At 42.7% G+C, this 15615-nt stretch overlaps 1 protein-coding gene across 5 annotated transcripts in view; it reads right to left on the bottom strand.

The window, feature by feature from the left end:
• The window catches only part of AMBRA1 (autophagy and beclin 1 regulator 1), a 134879-nt gene extending 121066 nt beyond the window's left edge, over positions 1-13813 (bottom strand). For 2 of the 5 annotated variants that reach the window (XM_051621728.1, XM_051621730.1), the window contains exons 1-6: positions 13679-13811; positions 3056-3311; positions 2733-2791; positions 1829-2012; positions 1017-1189; positions 172-238 (exon numbers count right to left, since the gene is read on the bottom strand). In XM_051621728.1, the coding sequence (XP_051477688.1) occupies positions 172-238; positions 1017-1189; positions 1829-2012; positions 2733-2791; positions 3056-3190 (618 nt within the window). In that variant the 5' untranslated portion in view covers positions 3191-3311; positions 13679-13811. Of the gene's footprint in view, positions 1-171; positions 239-1016; positions 1190-1828; positions 2013-2732; positions 2792-3055; positions 3312-12962; positions 12982-13678 lie in introns of those variants that run through there. The other 3 variants (XM_051621731.1, XM_051621733.1, XM_051621729.1) reach the window with 3 other exon arrangements.
• Between the last annotated feature and the right edge of the window lie 1802 nt (positions 13814-15615).

The following is a 15615-nucleotide window of genomic DNA, read 5'->3' as shown; positions in this document are numbered from 1 at the left end:
ACATGAGAACATCTGTGTGGACAATTAAGGCAACACAGAACTCAGCTTAGAAGGACTTTGGGTTTTCAGGGTTTCAGAAAAGCATAAGGCTGCTTAGAAACAGACTAGGGTTAATGTACGTAGAGCATCTTGTAATTAGGCCATCAATACAGGTACTGACATTTCCCTTACCTGCTGGTTAGAAGGGTTAACAATTGCTGTGAGCAGGTAGTGTCCCAAGGGATCAAACCTTACCAGCCTAAAACAAAAGCAGAGCCAGGGTATCAATCGTCAGTTCACATTCCACATTGACACAGGAAACTGGACACAGCAGGGAAGAAAACCCCACATAAAATATTTGCAATGAGAATTCTACTACCTTACCATAATCTTCTTCCAAAGGATGTAAAAAAAATCATGCATTAATATGAAAACATACTTATCTGCCTGAAGACTGCAGCTATTTTATAGAGCACAGCAACACTATACAGAAGTTAAAAGCTGGAAGTAAGTACTGCTGTATCAATTATAACAGCCAGAAAATGTTAAGGAATATGTATTACAAATCGGAATTTTGTTCAAAGAGAGATTAACTTGCCTTGAATGTTACATCATTTTCTTATTTTAAATTATCAAAAGAAGGCATCAAATTTCCAGTAATGGAATTTCCTCTATAACTGCACCAAAGTAGTAGCTCAGCACTTTCTTCCAGCAGCTTCTAAGTTCTCTCATTCTTATGGCTGACAAGTTTAATTACTAAGCTTACAAATGAACATGAAGTAGATTCTGGACATTTGCTAGGCACACATCTGATTGCAAATATGAATAAATCAAGCTGATCTATTATTTCTAATTGCTTTTTATTCTGCCCACAGAACTGTTTTTCTACCAGCCGAGTTAAGGAGCTGCAAGCAACAACTTCTCTCTGCCGCCTCAGTGCAGGGGATGGAGCAACCCAGAGGATGTCCCCACACATTTCCCAAATCTGACCATTTTTCACATATAAGTGTCCTCTTCCCCCCAGCACAGGAACTCACCTGACCCGCTCCATTTCACTAGCTGTTTTCACCACTGCAAAAGGTTCCCGACGACTCCAGTCCCAGAAATGGATCTCATTGGCAGTTGCAATCAGTAAGAGCTGAGCCGTAGGATGAAAAGCAAGCGATGCAATGGCATTGTTGCTATCTGTGAACCAGCTCTCACTTCCACCCTGAGTGAGGAGTCAAGAATCACAAGTAGTTTGTCACAAAGTTTGAGAACATTAGGTTCCTATGTATGTGCCATCTCTCCAAGATTCTGCCTAGAGCACGGAAGTGACATACCTTCTTAGCAACAACAGCTGCTCTCATACAAGGTTATGTGTCATGCCTACACCACAACACTAATTGCAACAATGACCATAGATTAATTTTTTTTTAGGTAATAGTGTTTCAAGCAGCCTGTAAAAATGCTGCATTTCAAAGTGACCAGGTAAATAGACATGTTTTGTCTCTGTGACAATAACCAGACTAAGTAGACCTGGAAGAGCAGCAGTTTCTCTAATGAAGAGTTCAGATATGCTCAATGGAACGAAAAATGGCACATCTTTCACAGGTACCTTCCACAAAGTTGTCCAGCATTATCTGTACCACTTTAATCAAATAAATAGGGATAGCTAAGGAGCCTGACCTACCTGGCAGGACTAAATGGAGAATCTGACACCTCCTCTCTAAACAGAAGAGGAGGGCTATGATCTGTCCCAGCAAAGCTTCCAAACAGCTCTCTTACCAGGCAACATTTGGGAAACAAATTTGGACCAAAAAAAAAGCCACCAAATACCAAAGGCACATATGTTTCAGGAAAGACTTACATGTAAATCCCAAATTCTAACCTCCCCATCTAGGCATCCAGAAGCAATGAGGCCTGGGATGGTGGGATGGAAGGTGACACACCAGGGAGTGCGGCGATGTCCAACCAAGGAATGAACACATTTGCCCGTTTTTACTTCTGTGATGTAGATGTTGTGGTTCACATGTGTGGAAGCCATTAGGGTCCTGGCAATGCAAAAGGCAAGATAAACATTATTGTGAGAAGAACACAGAAAAACCAGACCATGGTTAGCTTCATCTCAAAAGGGTCTGTTCAGACCTAACCCAGCAGCTCTCCCACAGAGTTCAAAGGGTAAGAGGCTACTGTTTCACCAATGGCCACAAAGCTTCCTGTAGCCAGATTTCAGGGTCCATGCAGACATGATCTGGTCTGATCTGCAAGCATAAACTTGACCTTGAAAGTCAGAGTGAACATGCAGCTCAGAAGGAGCTCCTGAGTGACAATTTGGGGCAAATAAATATTCCAAATTCACACCACCTCAATCACTTCCAAATCAAGTGACACTAAGAGAGATCCCACCTCCATTTCTGCCTCCAAAACACATGTAATTCTGCTCTGCTCTTTAATCCTAGATATCCCAGTGGGTGTGTAACATCACTTGGCATGTTGTGCTGTTGCACACATGTTTCTCATGAAATCCCACGATGGCCACACAGATCCTTTTTCCTTAGAAGTAGGTATCACTTGGGTACCTCAGAAATTAACAACCAACTATGCTTGAAGCTGTGAGATTAGGAAGGTGCACTTGTTCCATCCATGCATGTCAGGAACCAGAAGTTTCACTTGGCTGTTCAGGACTGGACACCTCAACAGACACAAGCCTCCATCGCTTTCATAAGTGTAAGGAGACTGCTGAAACAGGGAACGAACTAGGAGTTAATTACCTGTCTGGACTAAACGCCAGCAAGAAGGTGGAGCGTGGACTGTCTGGTAACTCAACTTTCTGAAAAAGCCAACAAAGCAGGAAGTGTTGCAAGTGTCATATGATCATACTTTAACTGTAAGCCACACAGACAACAAGGGAAACCCACAGCATGAACATATCTAGTATCACATCACTGCAGGAACTGAACAACGCCAGAGAGCACATCAAGTGTAACATATCAAATATACAATCATGAGACAATTTATTTCAGATCCCTGCCTCCCTTCCCCCACTCCAAAATCCAGGAATGAGTGGGTATGCACCTCTATCCCACAAACTTACCTTGCCCTCCCATTTCATCCATCGAGTTTTATCCTCCACCAACTCCTGCAGGAGCCGCTGAGCACCCAAGGCTTGGGTACCCCGTTCCCTACCCCACAGGATGCGGACAGCATTCTTCTCTGGTACCACCTTCATGGCTCTCAGCAGCCAACGTTACACCAGCTACTGGGAGGAGACACCAGCAGGTTCCAGATGACAACCACCTCCAAGCTACAAATAGGTTATCCACATTTCAATTGTTTATCTTCATGGAAACCTAGAAAAATAAGAGAATGGTAATGAAGGCAGCTTTTACATTGACCATTTAGATCTTTAAAGAGCTTTAAATCCTGTAAGACTTAAGATAAAAATCTATCCTTTCCTGCAGTCTTTGCTACCTTCTTCCATTACTGAGACCCAATTTTGACACTTCTGCACCCAAACATTACTTTGAAAGGTTTTTGAAAGCATGCAGCCCTTTCCTTGCACACATAGTCCCAGGTATACCACACCGACAAAGACTAAAAAATTGCCTTGAAACTGTTCTCCTTCCCTCTGTTTCTTATTCTACATAATCAATAAAAAAATATTTATAAAGAGGCAGTCTTTACACCTTGAAGATTTAGGTCCTGGCTGGGAAGCGTGACTGATAGCTAGAGGAATAGTGTTAAAAATTGAAGATATGACAAAGAAGTCTCCAGGGAATCATTCAAATTTCAGTAACAGCAATTATTATCAGTGCAAAGGTCAGGCAAGTGAAAAGACCTCAAGTCCAAATTGCTTCCAACTCCATCACAATAGCTTATAATGTACGAAAACAACCATGTATCAGACCCAAACCTAACACTGCAGCAGCATCTTGGCCAACTCTGTGAAGATGATTCATTTTGCCTGACTGCACATCATCTTACCATCTACTTTGCTCTTAGAACAACAGGTCACCCAAGTAATGCACAATGGCAAAGATTAATGCTTTCAGTACGCTATGAGCTGCTAAGGAAAGCATTACCACCCGTTTCCTAGGAAAAAAAAAAAAAGCATTTCATTGAAAGAACTAAATATAGCAACCCTAACAGCAACCAAATTCACAGCTTTTGAACAGTCTCATACATTGGAGTTTGCCACCAAAACAAGAAGTTTCTTACAATAGATAAAGAAATGCTGCTGCCATGCTAATACCTTTTGATGCCAGAAGAGCACACATACTACTCCATCATCTCTTCAGAAATGTAAAGATCTGAAGATAAGTTCTCTTCAGTTCATGTTACACTGAACAAATCAATATTCAATAGAGAAGGGAGTGGCAACTTAGAAAGAGCAAAAGCACAGAGGGAAAAAAGGGTCATGTACACACAAGAAGAGATGAATTGTCAAATGGCAGAACTCAGAACCGTCATTAGCAAACCCTGCTTTCCTCCCACTACCCCTAAGAAAACCTCCTGAGCAGATGATTTAAGACAGCTGCTGCTCATAGGGAGGAGCTGTCTGAAGAGATAAGCCAGGAAAACAAGATCTAATAAAGGAGACCAGTTTTCACTTGTAAAAGTACAATAAAGGGTACAGAAGTTCTGAACAACTAAAGGCATCCATCTTCCTAGAAAATAAATTCACCACAAAGAAATTCAAGCTAGCTGGAAATTCCCTGATTCTTAATGTGAACAGCATGGGGATCATCTATTTCAGACAAGCTGAATTCCTCAGTGCAAAATAAGACTTCTTTCAAAAAGTCTGTGAAAGTCAGCCAAACATTAGGTAAAATTACTCTACAAAATAAAAGCCTCACTGGAAAGCAAGATAAAAACTAAAGCTGTCATGCTGCAAGTGGATTCTTAAAAGCAACTGTATAGATTTTTAAAAACCCAGACCCAATAAAGCTAGAACAAGGATAACTGGAGTAGATATAGCCAAAACCACAGTATAAAACTGGAATCACTACTAAATCCTTATCTGGATTCTCCAAACAGCACCAGTCATCCCTGTTCAGAAGCTACTGGCTTCAGATGGTAAGCAGCATGGAGGGGAAGGACAGCTCAGAACCATAAAGGTAATAAGAAGTCTTTTTTACAGGAGGAAACTGTAAGTCTAGTTTCATCTAGTAAAATTATGAATTCTGATATATTCTGTATGGGTGCACTCAAGTAACAAGGACTACAACAAACCAAGAACAAACATTTAAACCAGACACAAATGGAAGACCAGACCTGCAGCTGAAATAAGCTAAAGTCTGAAGAGATATCAAACATTAAGCTTTGAAATATCCTTTGGATAGCTGTAAAGAACAAACAACCCAAATAACTTAAGAGATCCTGAAAACTTACAAGCAGAATAACCCAATTACTCATGAGAAAGAACAAGCTCTGACAACTTGTGAACATTTCAGTCCTACCAGAAGGACTAACGTTCCCTGGAGTACAATAGCACCAAGGAAATCAAGAGATTTAACAAACATCTTTATGTTTATTTATGCCACAGGCAAGCTTACATATTGCAAAATAAATAAATAGGTGACTCCTACAACTAAAGTTAGGAAACCTCTTATATTCACCTTCTTGAATGACGAAGTCTTTTTCACTATATAAAATCAAGCACCTGACTCAAGACAGCTTATCTAAATCTTTGTAGATATGTACCAATTTCTCTAACTAATCTAGCTATAACAAACACTTCAAATGTGAGACCCCTGAGCCTGTTTGAACTTGATGTTTTTCCCTCAGGGACTGTCCCTCTTTTTTAAGCTTCTTCTGACTCACCTCTTTATCCCATTTGAAAAGAAAACAAACTCAGGGTTCAAATGTCTATACAGTATCCTGCTGACCTGCTCAACATTTTTAGAAGCTGGGATCTTTCAGAGAACACCGAATGCATCCTTCTTGAGTGGGGCTGGCACTCCATTGTCACCCTGGGCCCCTCTGGGGGCCAAGCTTTATCCATGTCTCAAAAGGGGCAACTTTAATCCTGCATCTGAATTAGTCTGAATACAGCAACTGCTCTCCACCAGCTGGTGATACACTCAGCAGCACTTCAAACTGGCAAAGAAAATAAGAGCCTTCAAATGGAGAAACAGATGCAGCATAGACATGGGCATTACCTTCGCTGACTTTTGCAAGAAGCCTTTAACCTTATTATGCAATCATATGTCCAGTTTTGCTTGGACCATATTTATAGCTATTCAATAGCCACCTGACTAACAAAGTTTAAATGAAATGTAGTGGCTTTGAAAATACTTCTTGGGCCCCAAGATAAATAAAACTTGCAGCTCACTGGATCAAACCTGTCCAGGCAAGTGGTGGACTGATTCAGTAACACCTTCTATTGCAAATACCCATGCTATCAGAACTGATAAACAGCTAATCACCAAAACAGGGAACTGCTCAGGGATTGGTATTTTTCTGCTTCCTTATTGTCAGGTTTGGTTTTTTGTTTAGTTTGGGGTTTTTGGATATTTTTTTTTTAATCAGGATGACCAAAGGTGGAGTCCACCAACTGGAAGATTAGCTGATGCCCTGGATGTGGTCCAGGGCACCACAGAAATTCTGAAAGAGTCAGAAGTTTTTTTTATAATTGGTAGCTTTGTTTCCTTAACAGTTTTATGCCCTTAGGGCATTTCAGGACAACATGCTGGGCTGTTTACAGTTTTGGGAAGAGCATTACAGAGCCCAGCCCTAAGCCTAGTCCTTGCTCTTCGCCAGCTGTCCTGGAAGAAGCCTTAAGAATTCCCAACTTCAGAGTGATATAAACACACTTGTCATTGTCACTTTTACAGATGCTGAACCTCTAGAAAACCTAAGTGAAGCAGTAAATCGTTAATACTTCACAGTGGTGCAGGACCCCATGAAAACACTGACAAAAAGGTAAGGATAGAGGAGGAATATAAAGAAGCACATTCAAACCACCATATAAAAAGATGCATAAAATATCTTGACATCATGCAGTCATTTAACATTCCAGTTGGACACTTTAGCACTTTACATAGATGATGGTCCAATCCTTTAAAATGCCCCATCCCCCACAACACCTTTGGCACTAATAATTTTGTGGAGATTCTGGCATCACTGTTCTGGAAGCACATCTGGCTTTGATACCACGATCAGAGTACTACATCATGTTACTCAATTCTCCATTGGGGAAAAAAAGTTATTTCATGTGGCCTTCATCTTTCAGACTACTAATCTATTATGACTCCAAAGGACTTCTTGGTTGCCTGCTGAGCCCAACGCTAAAAGCCTTGCCTAATGTGTGCATACAGAAACATTGTAAATTGCTCTACCACCATTTAGAGAAAAACCACCACAGTTGCAATCAGTAAATGCTATTTATAAAGGGAGTTCTATCCAAAAGATACAAATGTCCGAATAATTTCAGACATTTTGCTGCTCAGAGGTCTCAAGTGACTGATGAAGAAACAGGAGGCACCAGTAAGTGGAACATAAAAGCTGTCTCTGGCTTTGCAATCTGGGATCCACAGAGAGAATTCATGTATGAGCTTTCGCTAGAAAAGATCAGAGAGGAAAAAATCATGTGCTGGTAGTTTCTGTCTCCAAGTTCCTTTGTCAACTTTTAAGACTTCCAGAACACTTGACTGTAAAATGGGTATGATCCACATAGGTTATGGGCCAGTGCAAGCTGTATACTTTGTATTAAAATAACACAGATGGAAAAGAAAACAAACAAAAAGCCCCAAACCAAAACTGTTGTGAACAATGAAGCATGTCACTGAGCTGCACTAACAAATTTGTCTTGAGAAGAGAGAGATTATTAGTACTCCAGCTCTGTATTAGTATTCCAGCTCTGACCACGAGCATACTTACCTTGTAAACCAGTAACTGGTGCCTGCAAAAACTATGTTCTTAAGCAAAGTGTCCAGCACTAACTATAAAGCATGTCATTGCATTTATTCCAAATTAAATTGCAGCATCTCAGGCTTTGAATATAATCAAGATATTAAAGAGTTCAATAATATTTTTAATTGTGTTTCAGAAATTTTAGTAATTGAATAAATATTAGTAGATATTTAGCTTTCCCATTATTGTATATGTGGGTGGGTTCTCCAAGAATGATCAGACCACCAGACAGGCATGAAAACAGTGTATGCAGTAGTACGGCCCAAACGCTTTATCTTCACTCTCAGTGATCCTCATGTGGGCTGTAATCACAAGACATGCAATTTCCTCTAATTATTTTCTACAATTATTTTCCCTTACCTTTCACACGGTTTAATTCTGAGGCAGCTCAAAAGAGCAAAGAAGAAAAGCAAACTGAAGCCAGTCAGAGACCATCTTGCCAATGACTACAGACTACACAGCCCCTCCCTCATTTACAGGAGCTTCATTAATAAAGCAATAAAATCTGGTTCTGAGACTCACAGACAGGAGATCTCCAAGAATGAACCAGAGGCCTAAAACATCATTTGGAATACATGTGAGCAATCACTCAGCTCCAGAACTTTCTAGTTCCCTTCCTTGTTTACACTCCAAGTTCTTCCCCACCTCTGCAATACAGAGATTATGATGCCAAAATCCTCCTAAACTGCATGAAACATCACCATGTAAGAAGCTCCCGAAAAGCACTATCCTGGATAGGAGATCTGAATTCTGCTAGCAGTTTTATTAAAAACAGAGTGAACTTATACCAAGTGTTGTGCTATTCCCACTAACCCTTTTCATGTCTCCACTTGAACGACTGAGCAAAATTGAAAAAAAAAGTTGATGCAAAACCGAAACAAAAAAACAATTTGCCCTCTTTGCACTGCATCAGCTCAGCTAAAAACAAGACAACTCAAAGAGCCCTAGTTTGGTAAGTAATCAAACTGTGTAGCACTGGAATTTGAACAACTCTATAACAATAACAAAATTGGTTAAAAAAGGGTGACATGACTCATATCCAGAATAGTTCCATGGATCGAAACTTAAGACAAGTGCTGGAGAAACAGGACTATGTCCAGTATTAAGTGGCAGGGCCACATGTATTTCTGACTATGTACCTATATCAGCTACATATTTAAATTTTCCTCAAACAACAGGATTTGTCTTCCCTTGACTCAATTTGTGGTACTTTCATACGAGCTTTATGACTGTTTTTAGAGGTTCCAGATCTTCTTCAGTTAAAAACAAAACAAGACAGAAAATGTTTTACATAGAGAGAGCTTCAAGTTATCTTGCAGCAATATCTTAATGAACTGAAAATTGGAAATAAAGCTATATTGCATTAGATTATTGAAATAAGGGTAACCCACAAATATAGTCCACAGAGGTATCTGTGGACAATTATGTGAAGCATGACTAACCAAAGCAATGAAAAGAGGAAAACTAGAATCCCTTTTTTTTTTTTCCCCTACTTCTGTGTCCTTGATTGTGCTTCTTAAAAAGTGAAAGCAGCTTAATCTAAGACACTAGAATCAAGTAGACTCCTGACACTACAGCACAGAGCCAATCTTCAACTAAGTGCCACTAAACATGGGGAGAAAAATAAACCAAAAGCAACAAAAACCCACAGCCAGCAATAAAAGCCTTAGGAGACAAGAAAGCAAGTTTGCAATGCAACTATGCAAGAGTTCAATACTAATACCATGAAGGTACATTCATTGCATGGCCCTGGTTTTAGTCTTCAAAGTTTTTAAGATAATCCCTGAAGCACTATTCTGTAAGCTGAAGTTTTCACTTCATGAAGGCCAGATTTGGAAAGTAATTCCAAACCACATCTTCTGCAGATGCACGAGATACACTCATCCGAGATGTATCCACAGCTCTCAGCACTTCCACATAAATCACAACAGGATCCCTAAAGAAAAATAACTTGTATTAGCACTTCATTATTAAAAAAATTCATTGCCATGTTTCAAATTGAAACAATAAAAAGCTGAGGAAATTCAATTACATCACACAGATGTCAACAGTACATGGTCATTTCAAGATCCTATATGACTGCAACAAGGAGCTGAGTTCCTTTAGAATCTTAATTTGTCTTCCTAGTCTGGATTAAATAAACTGTAAAACTCTTAAGAGAACTTTTCAGTAAAAAGCAGTACATTAAATTGCTTGTTATTTAAAGCAAAATTACAAGGAGGAGGAAGAGAAATTTGCAGACAGCAACTTCTGAAGGCCAGAAAATGAACGGTATATAGGAAGGGAAGTAATAAAAGTGATCAGCTGTGTCTAAAGTCTGACAGTTTCATTTACCAATGAGAATATGGAGCACTTTCATTACTATTATTACCATTTCCACATAAACTTAATGAATTATTGAGAAGAGTGCTATTAGTTCCAATCCAGAAGATAGAGAGAATAAATATAATTTCAAGCTGTAAGACAAATCAAAGAGCAGAACTGAGACCCAGAAGATTAAGAGTTGATTTCCCCAAATCCATACTCAGACCATGTCATCTTTTGCAAAGTACTGCACACAACAAGAAATGGACAGAGAGAAAAGAGAGAAACAGCACAATACAGAGAGACAACTAGAGCGACACAGAATTCAGATTAACCCCTTAAGAGAACTGTTTTCATTTAGACAGGAAAGTAAAGGAATCTTCAATTCAAAATCCCAGTATTTACATGAAAAGCCACAAGATTCCTCAACCTCGAGAGTCACGGCCAAATGCCCCCTAGTGACATCGTACTCACAGTAGAAATTTGGGAGCACCAACATTACAGAGTAGCAAAAGCAGCTTCTGGGGTCCCCAAGATGAAGACTAAGTATTTTATGCATTCACAGCTGCATTTAAGGCATTAGCACCTCATCCAAGTAAAAAAAAAGAAAAAGTAACTGAAAGAGAGAACATATTTTTAAAAATGCAGTTAATTAAATTTCCTGCTCACATGGAACGAAATAAGGTAACAAGCCAAAAGGCAAAAATTATCTACATGGAAGCTCCAGTCTTCATGCACAGATGTATAGGAACTAAAGAAGAGGTGGGAGACAAAGAAGATTCAGACTCCGAACAAAGAAATACAGCCAATCCTTGACACCCTGTCCCATCTTGGCCTTGGACTCTGCCTATGGGAGAAATACACTGGGAGGGGGAAAGTGGCAAAAACACGGGTCAGAGACTCCTCTCAACAATTCTGTGTTGCTCAAGATGAAGAATTAGAGCTACACACCAGGGAGAGGTCAGCAGGAATGGCTCTGCTGGCACAGCCTGACAGACCTCCCTGAGAACATGTGAAGTGGAGCTGTGCCAGCACACAGATTCAGACAACTCCCTCCATGCTCAGGCCTTGCACCTCATCATCCTGTGTGACTCCAACAAAGTTTTTTACAAAGACTGGAGACAACAATCAATTACAAGATAAAAATTCTAGCCAGAGTTCTTAACAGCTAATGCTAAATCCCAAAAGGCAGACAATTAGGTCTCCTTCTCTTTTAAGCAACCCAATCAATGGGTCTTTCACAGAGCGACTACTATAGTATTTAACTCTTTCCATCACCCTCCGTGCTAGGTCAGTGCAGGGCTAATACCCTAAAACATACAAGGTAACTACTTAGATGGCCTATACCTGTTGTCAGGTCTCCAATAATACAAACTCAATAGGGGCGAAAAAAAAGTTCCTTAATGCCATTTGTACTAATAGTACTGGTAAGTACTAACATCATCATCAACTTTGTAAGAGCCTTGAATTCACTTAGCTTGCTAAACATGGCATAAAAGACAGCAGAGTTACTTTCCAGAAATGTCATAAAAATTGTGACACAAAAAAAAGAAATATTCAAACCCTAACTTATGGCAAAGGGATACCACTGGGCAGCATTGTTGCTTGCCTTCTTGATAGCTGGTTGTTTCAGCTGCATAAAAGTTGGAAGTGCTGCACAGAAAATGAAAAAGTAGAGAACAACCAAACAAGAATCCAGAGGGTCAGTTATGACTCAGAAAAGGGCAAAAGAAAGAAAACTAAGAAGCCATCAGCAAAGTAAACATTCTCCGTAAACTCCCCAGCAACTAAATCTGAAAAGGCAAGTCCAGATACTTGGATCCAAAAATATATTCTTCATTCCAACTATTAGATAAAAATATAAATGCTAATGGCTGTTATACTCATTAACATCCACGCTGCCACAAACCAACAGATGAGCACAGGATACTTTTTTGTCCTTGTCAAAACACAAATGGATCAATTCAAAAGAAAAATACGTACTGACAGCAACACCAATTGTGGACTACAACTACCAAGGAAGCTATACTGAAGAGCTATGACTGTCAGGAATGGCATTGCAGCAGCCTTCCAGAAAACAAACAAGGATTTTGAATTTAGCAGAGAATTTCAATACTGTTGCCTACTTCACCCACAAGGCATCCACCTCTGTGTGGATTTAACCCCATACGACAACCTGAAAACTGACCCAACAATAACATTATACAGTCTGGTAATGGATTGGCAGTAAGTGTACACTACCAGCAGGTCATTCTTAGGTCCCACTTCAACAATCCCATTAGTAATTTGAAAGAGGATGGGAGTGGCAAAGGCAAAGAAGCCAGATGACATTTGCAGAGGACACCAAACTGGGTGGAGCAGTAAACAAGGACAAATATAGAAAAACACATTGAGTTTTATATAAAGATCTAAGACCATTTCATACAAAGGAGAAAATGGAGCAGCACTGAGGACTCTTTCTGACAATATTTATACAAACTTTACACTTGCACAGCTGATCCAAGAACAAGCTTGCACCTAGATAACACCTATTCTCGAATCGTTCTCTTACAACAGAACAATACTGTAAAAGTGTGCACTGGGATAAATTATGAAAAAATAATCTAAAACCTCTCCTGACAAGGAAGTACTATTTTAGTGCAGGAATTGTGTTGTAAAAACATTGCTTTCCAAAGATAGTAGAAAGCGTGGTACTGACACAATCAGAAATAACCCCAAGAAAGTCAACAGACGCTACAGATATTTACGTGTTGTCTGGAGGAACACTGCAGGTGAAAACAAACCTGTTTCTACAGCCAGTGAATGACTTGTGCACGGTTCTCACAAGGGAAGAGGGAACTGTCATCATACTACAGGCAGACAGGAACGCAGTTTAGGGAAAGCACTATTCACACAAACAAAGTGTTCTGCAACGCGCGACGAAAAGCAGAAGAGATAAAGACAACACATTTTAATCGGCTGAGCCCGGAAGAGAAGGAGGGAAGCGCCCACTCCTTCACGCCCCGCAGAGCAGCCTGGCCCGGCCGCGGAGCCCCGGCCCGCCGTGCGGCCGCAGCCGCCGGGAAGGGCCCCTGGCCCGGCTGCCTCACGGCCCCCCGCGGACGGGGCCCCCGGCGTCAGCAGCGCCCGGGCGGGCGGCAGCGGCTCCGGGGCAGCTCGCCGGGACGCGGGAGCCGCTGCCCGCAGAGGCCTCCCCTCCCGGCCCCGCCGCTGAGCGACAAGGCTTCCGTTCCGCCTGCTGCGGCCCGCCCGGGACAGCGCGGCCCGCCGCGGCCGCCTCCCGCTCCCCCCCGCCGCAGGCCGCGGTCCTGGCGCTTCCCAACAAAGAGCCCGGCCCCGGCGCCGGCCCCGGCCCCGCGCTGCCCGCCGCGGCCCGGCGGCCCCTCGCGGGCAGGTGCCCGCCACCTTCCGGGGCGCTGCCGCGGAACGGCCGCGCCCGCCCGGGGAGCGGCGGCGGCGCCGGGCTGGAGCCGGCCCGAGCGCTAGGCCCGGAGCCTACCTGGTGCGGAAGGGCCGCGGCGGAGGGCGGGCGGGCGGGCGGAGGGCCGGGGCCAGGCCGGGCCCGGAAGGAGCGGCCCCAGGACTCGGTCGTCGCCGCCGCCGCTCCGAGCTCCGGCCAGGCGCGCCAGCCGAGCGCCGAGCTGGGCCCGAGGAGCGGCGCCGAGAGCGGCACCAAGGCCCGAGCAGCCGAGGCTAGAACGCCGCCAGGACGTGCCAGCCGAGCGACGAGCTCCTCCACCGCGGCGGCGCGGCCACCCGGGGGCGGCGAGCAGCAGGCGAGACCAGTCGAGCCCGGAGCGGGGCGGGCGCTGCTGCGGGGCCGTCTGGTTTTCTTCGTCCCGCGCTGCAGCACCTTGTGCAGCCGCGTCTGGCCTGGCCTGGGTTGGGTCTTGCCCTCAAGCATGATAGGGAGCGGAAAAAATGTAATTAAAAGCAGGCCATAAAGGATAGACTGTATCAGAGCTAAACACATTTAGAGAGAGAGAGCTAAGGGTATCAGATGAGATGCAGCTGGAAAGGTTATTTTCTTAAAATAGCAGAGCATTAGTATTTATTCTTGTCTATTGATCTCCAGCGCGGTGCATAGTGAAGACACAAATGTGTCTGTAGCCCCTCCAGGAAGCTGGCAGTGAGGGGTCCCGGGGGGCAAGAGTCCGAGTTGCTCTCTCCTCCTGCCTCAGCTGTGTTGGAGAAGTGAGAGGCTCTGGGGGGACCCGGGTGGCAGGAGGAAAATCTAAGCAAGCCCAGATGCTTTGCAGCTGTAAGTCAGCAAAGGAAAAGGGTCAAAAGGCCCAGACAGGTGACATTCAGGGCTTGAGGTCTGATGTAACATGTAGGATTGGAGGGAGCAAAGGCAGCACAGCTAAGCAGTCTTCAAGGAGGTATTTTAAATGAAAACTGACAGGGGCTGATGATGGGATTTTACAAGGGGTTATAGTGAACTAGGGAACACTGCAATACCTGGGACAGTCAGTCACTGCCACCCTCCAACAGATGACTGAGATTTATCAGCTGTCATATGGTCAGAGTAGACTTTCCCTTTCAAAGCTCTTACAATGCACAAACTTGCAAGTACTCCAGAATGCAGCTGGCAAAATGAGGTGGAAGTACAGAGGGGCAGAAAAACAAAAAAAACCAGGAACCTCAAGCTGTCAAATTTAAATATTATCTAAAATGAAGGGGAAAGAGAACAGATTGTTTTGAAGGAAGCTGCTTAGAAGTACATGGGGCAAACTGCTCTATAGATGAGGAAATGCCTTTCCCTGAGTGAACCCAAGGGTACTGATGTCTGACTCCAGGAAGAAGAGTAATTTTGTTGAGTGGATTGGTCCTGTCTGGTCTGGCCTGACGCAGTTTTTTGCCCAAACTGATAAGCAGTGAGATCAGTTCTGAAATTAAACTCTACCAAAGCTGACAGTGCCTGAAGGAAGACAAAACCCAGCAGCCAGGGTGTTCTGGGAAGTGCCTCCAATTTTGAGTTCACGCTGGTCTCAGCACACGCTGAGAAGAGCTATTCATAGCATATGTTGAGAAACTCCAGCTCGTCATTACACGACAGTGTTTGTACCTACATGTGTCCAAGTCTCACTTGACCTTAGTGTCACCCACCCAGCTCATTCAGTGTCTGCTGGTGTTTAGGTCTAAAGATCAGTAATTTTAGCATAAAACATCAGGTACAATTATGAGCCATCAGGCACCACATACAGCAGCAACTCTCACTTTAAAAAACCTCTTAACTTGTCTGCTTCTTCCTAGATAAAAGGAGCAGTGGTTCTGCCACACTGAGCAATAGTAGTTCTTAAGCAATACTTCATGGGAAGGTACATAAATAAATACATCTGCATCTCCGATTGGTGTACATATTATATTACAGTTCTCCTCAAGGCTTATGAAAACATTCTGCTTATACATCATAAAGCATGCTTGGATTTCTGT

This window comes from Apus apus, chromosome 5 (assembly GCF_020740795.1).
Source record: "Apus apus isolate bApuApu2 chromosome 5, bApuApu2.pri.cur, whole genome shotgun sequence".
Classification (NCBI taxonomy): Eukaryota; Metazoa; Chordata; class Aves; order Apodiformes; family Apodidae; genus Apus; species Apus apus.
This window is presented reverse-complemented; position numbering and strand designations above follow the sequence as displayed.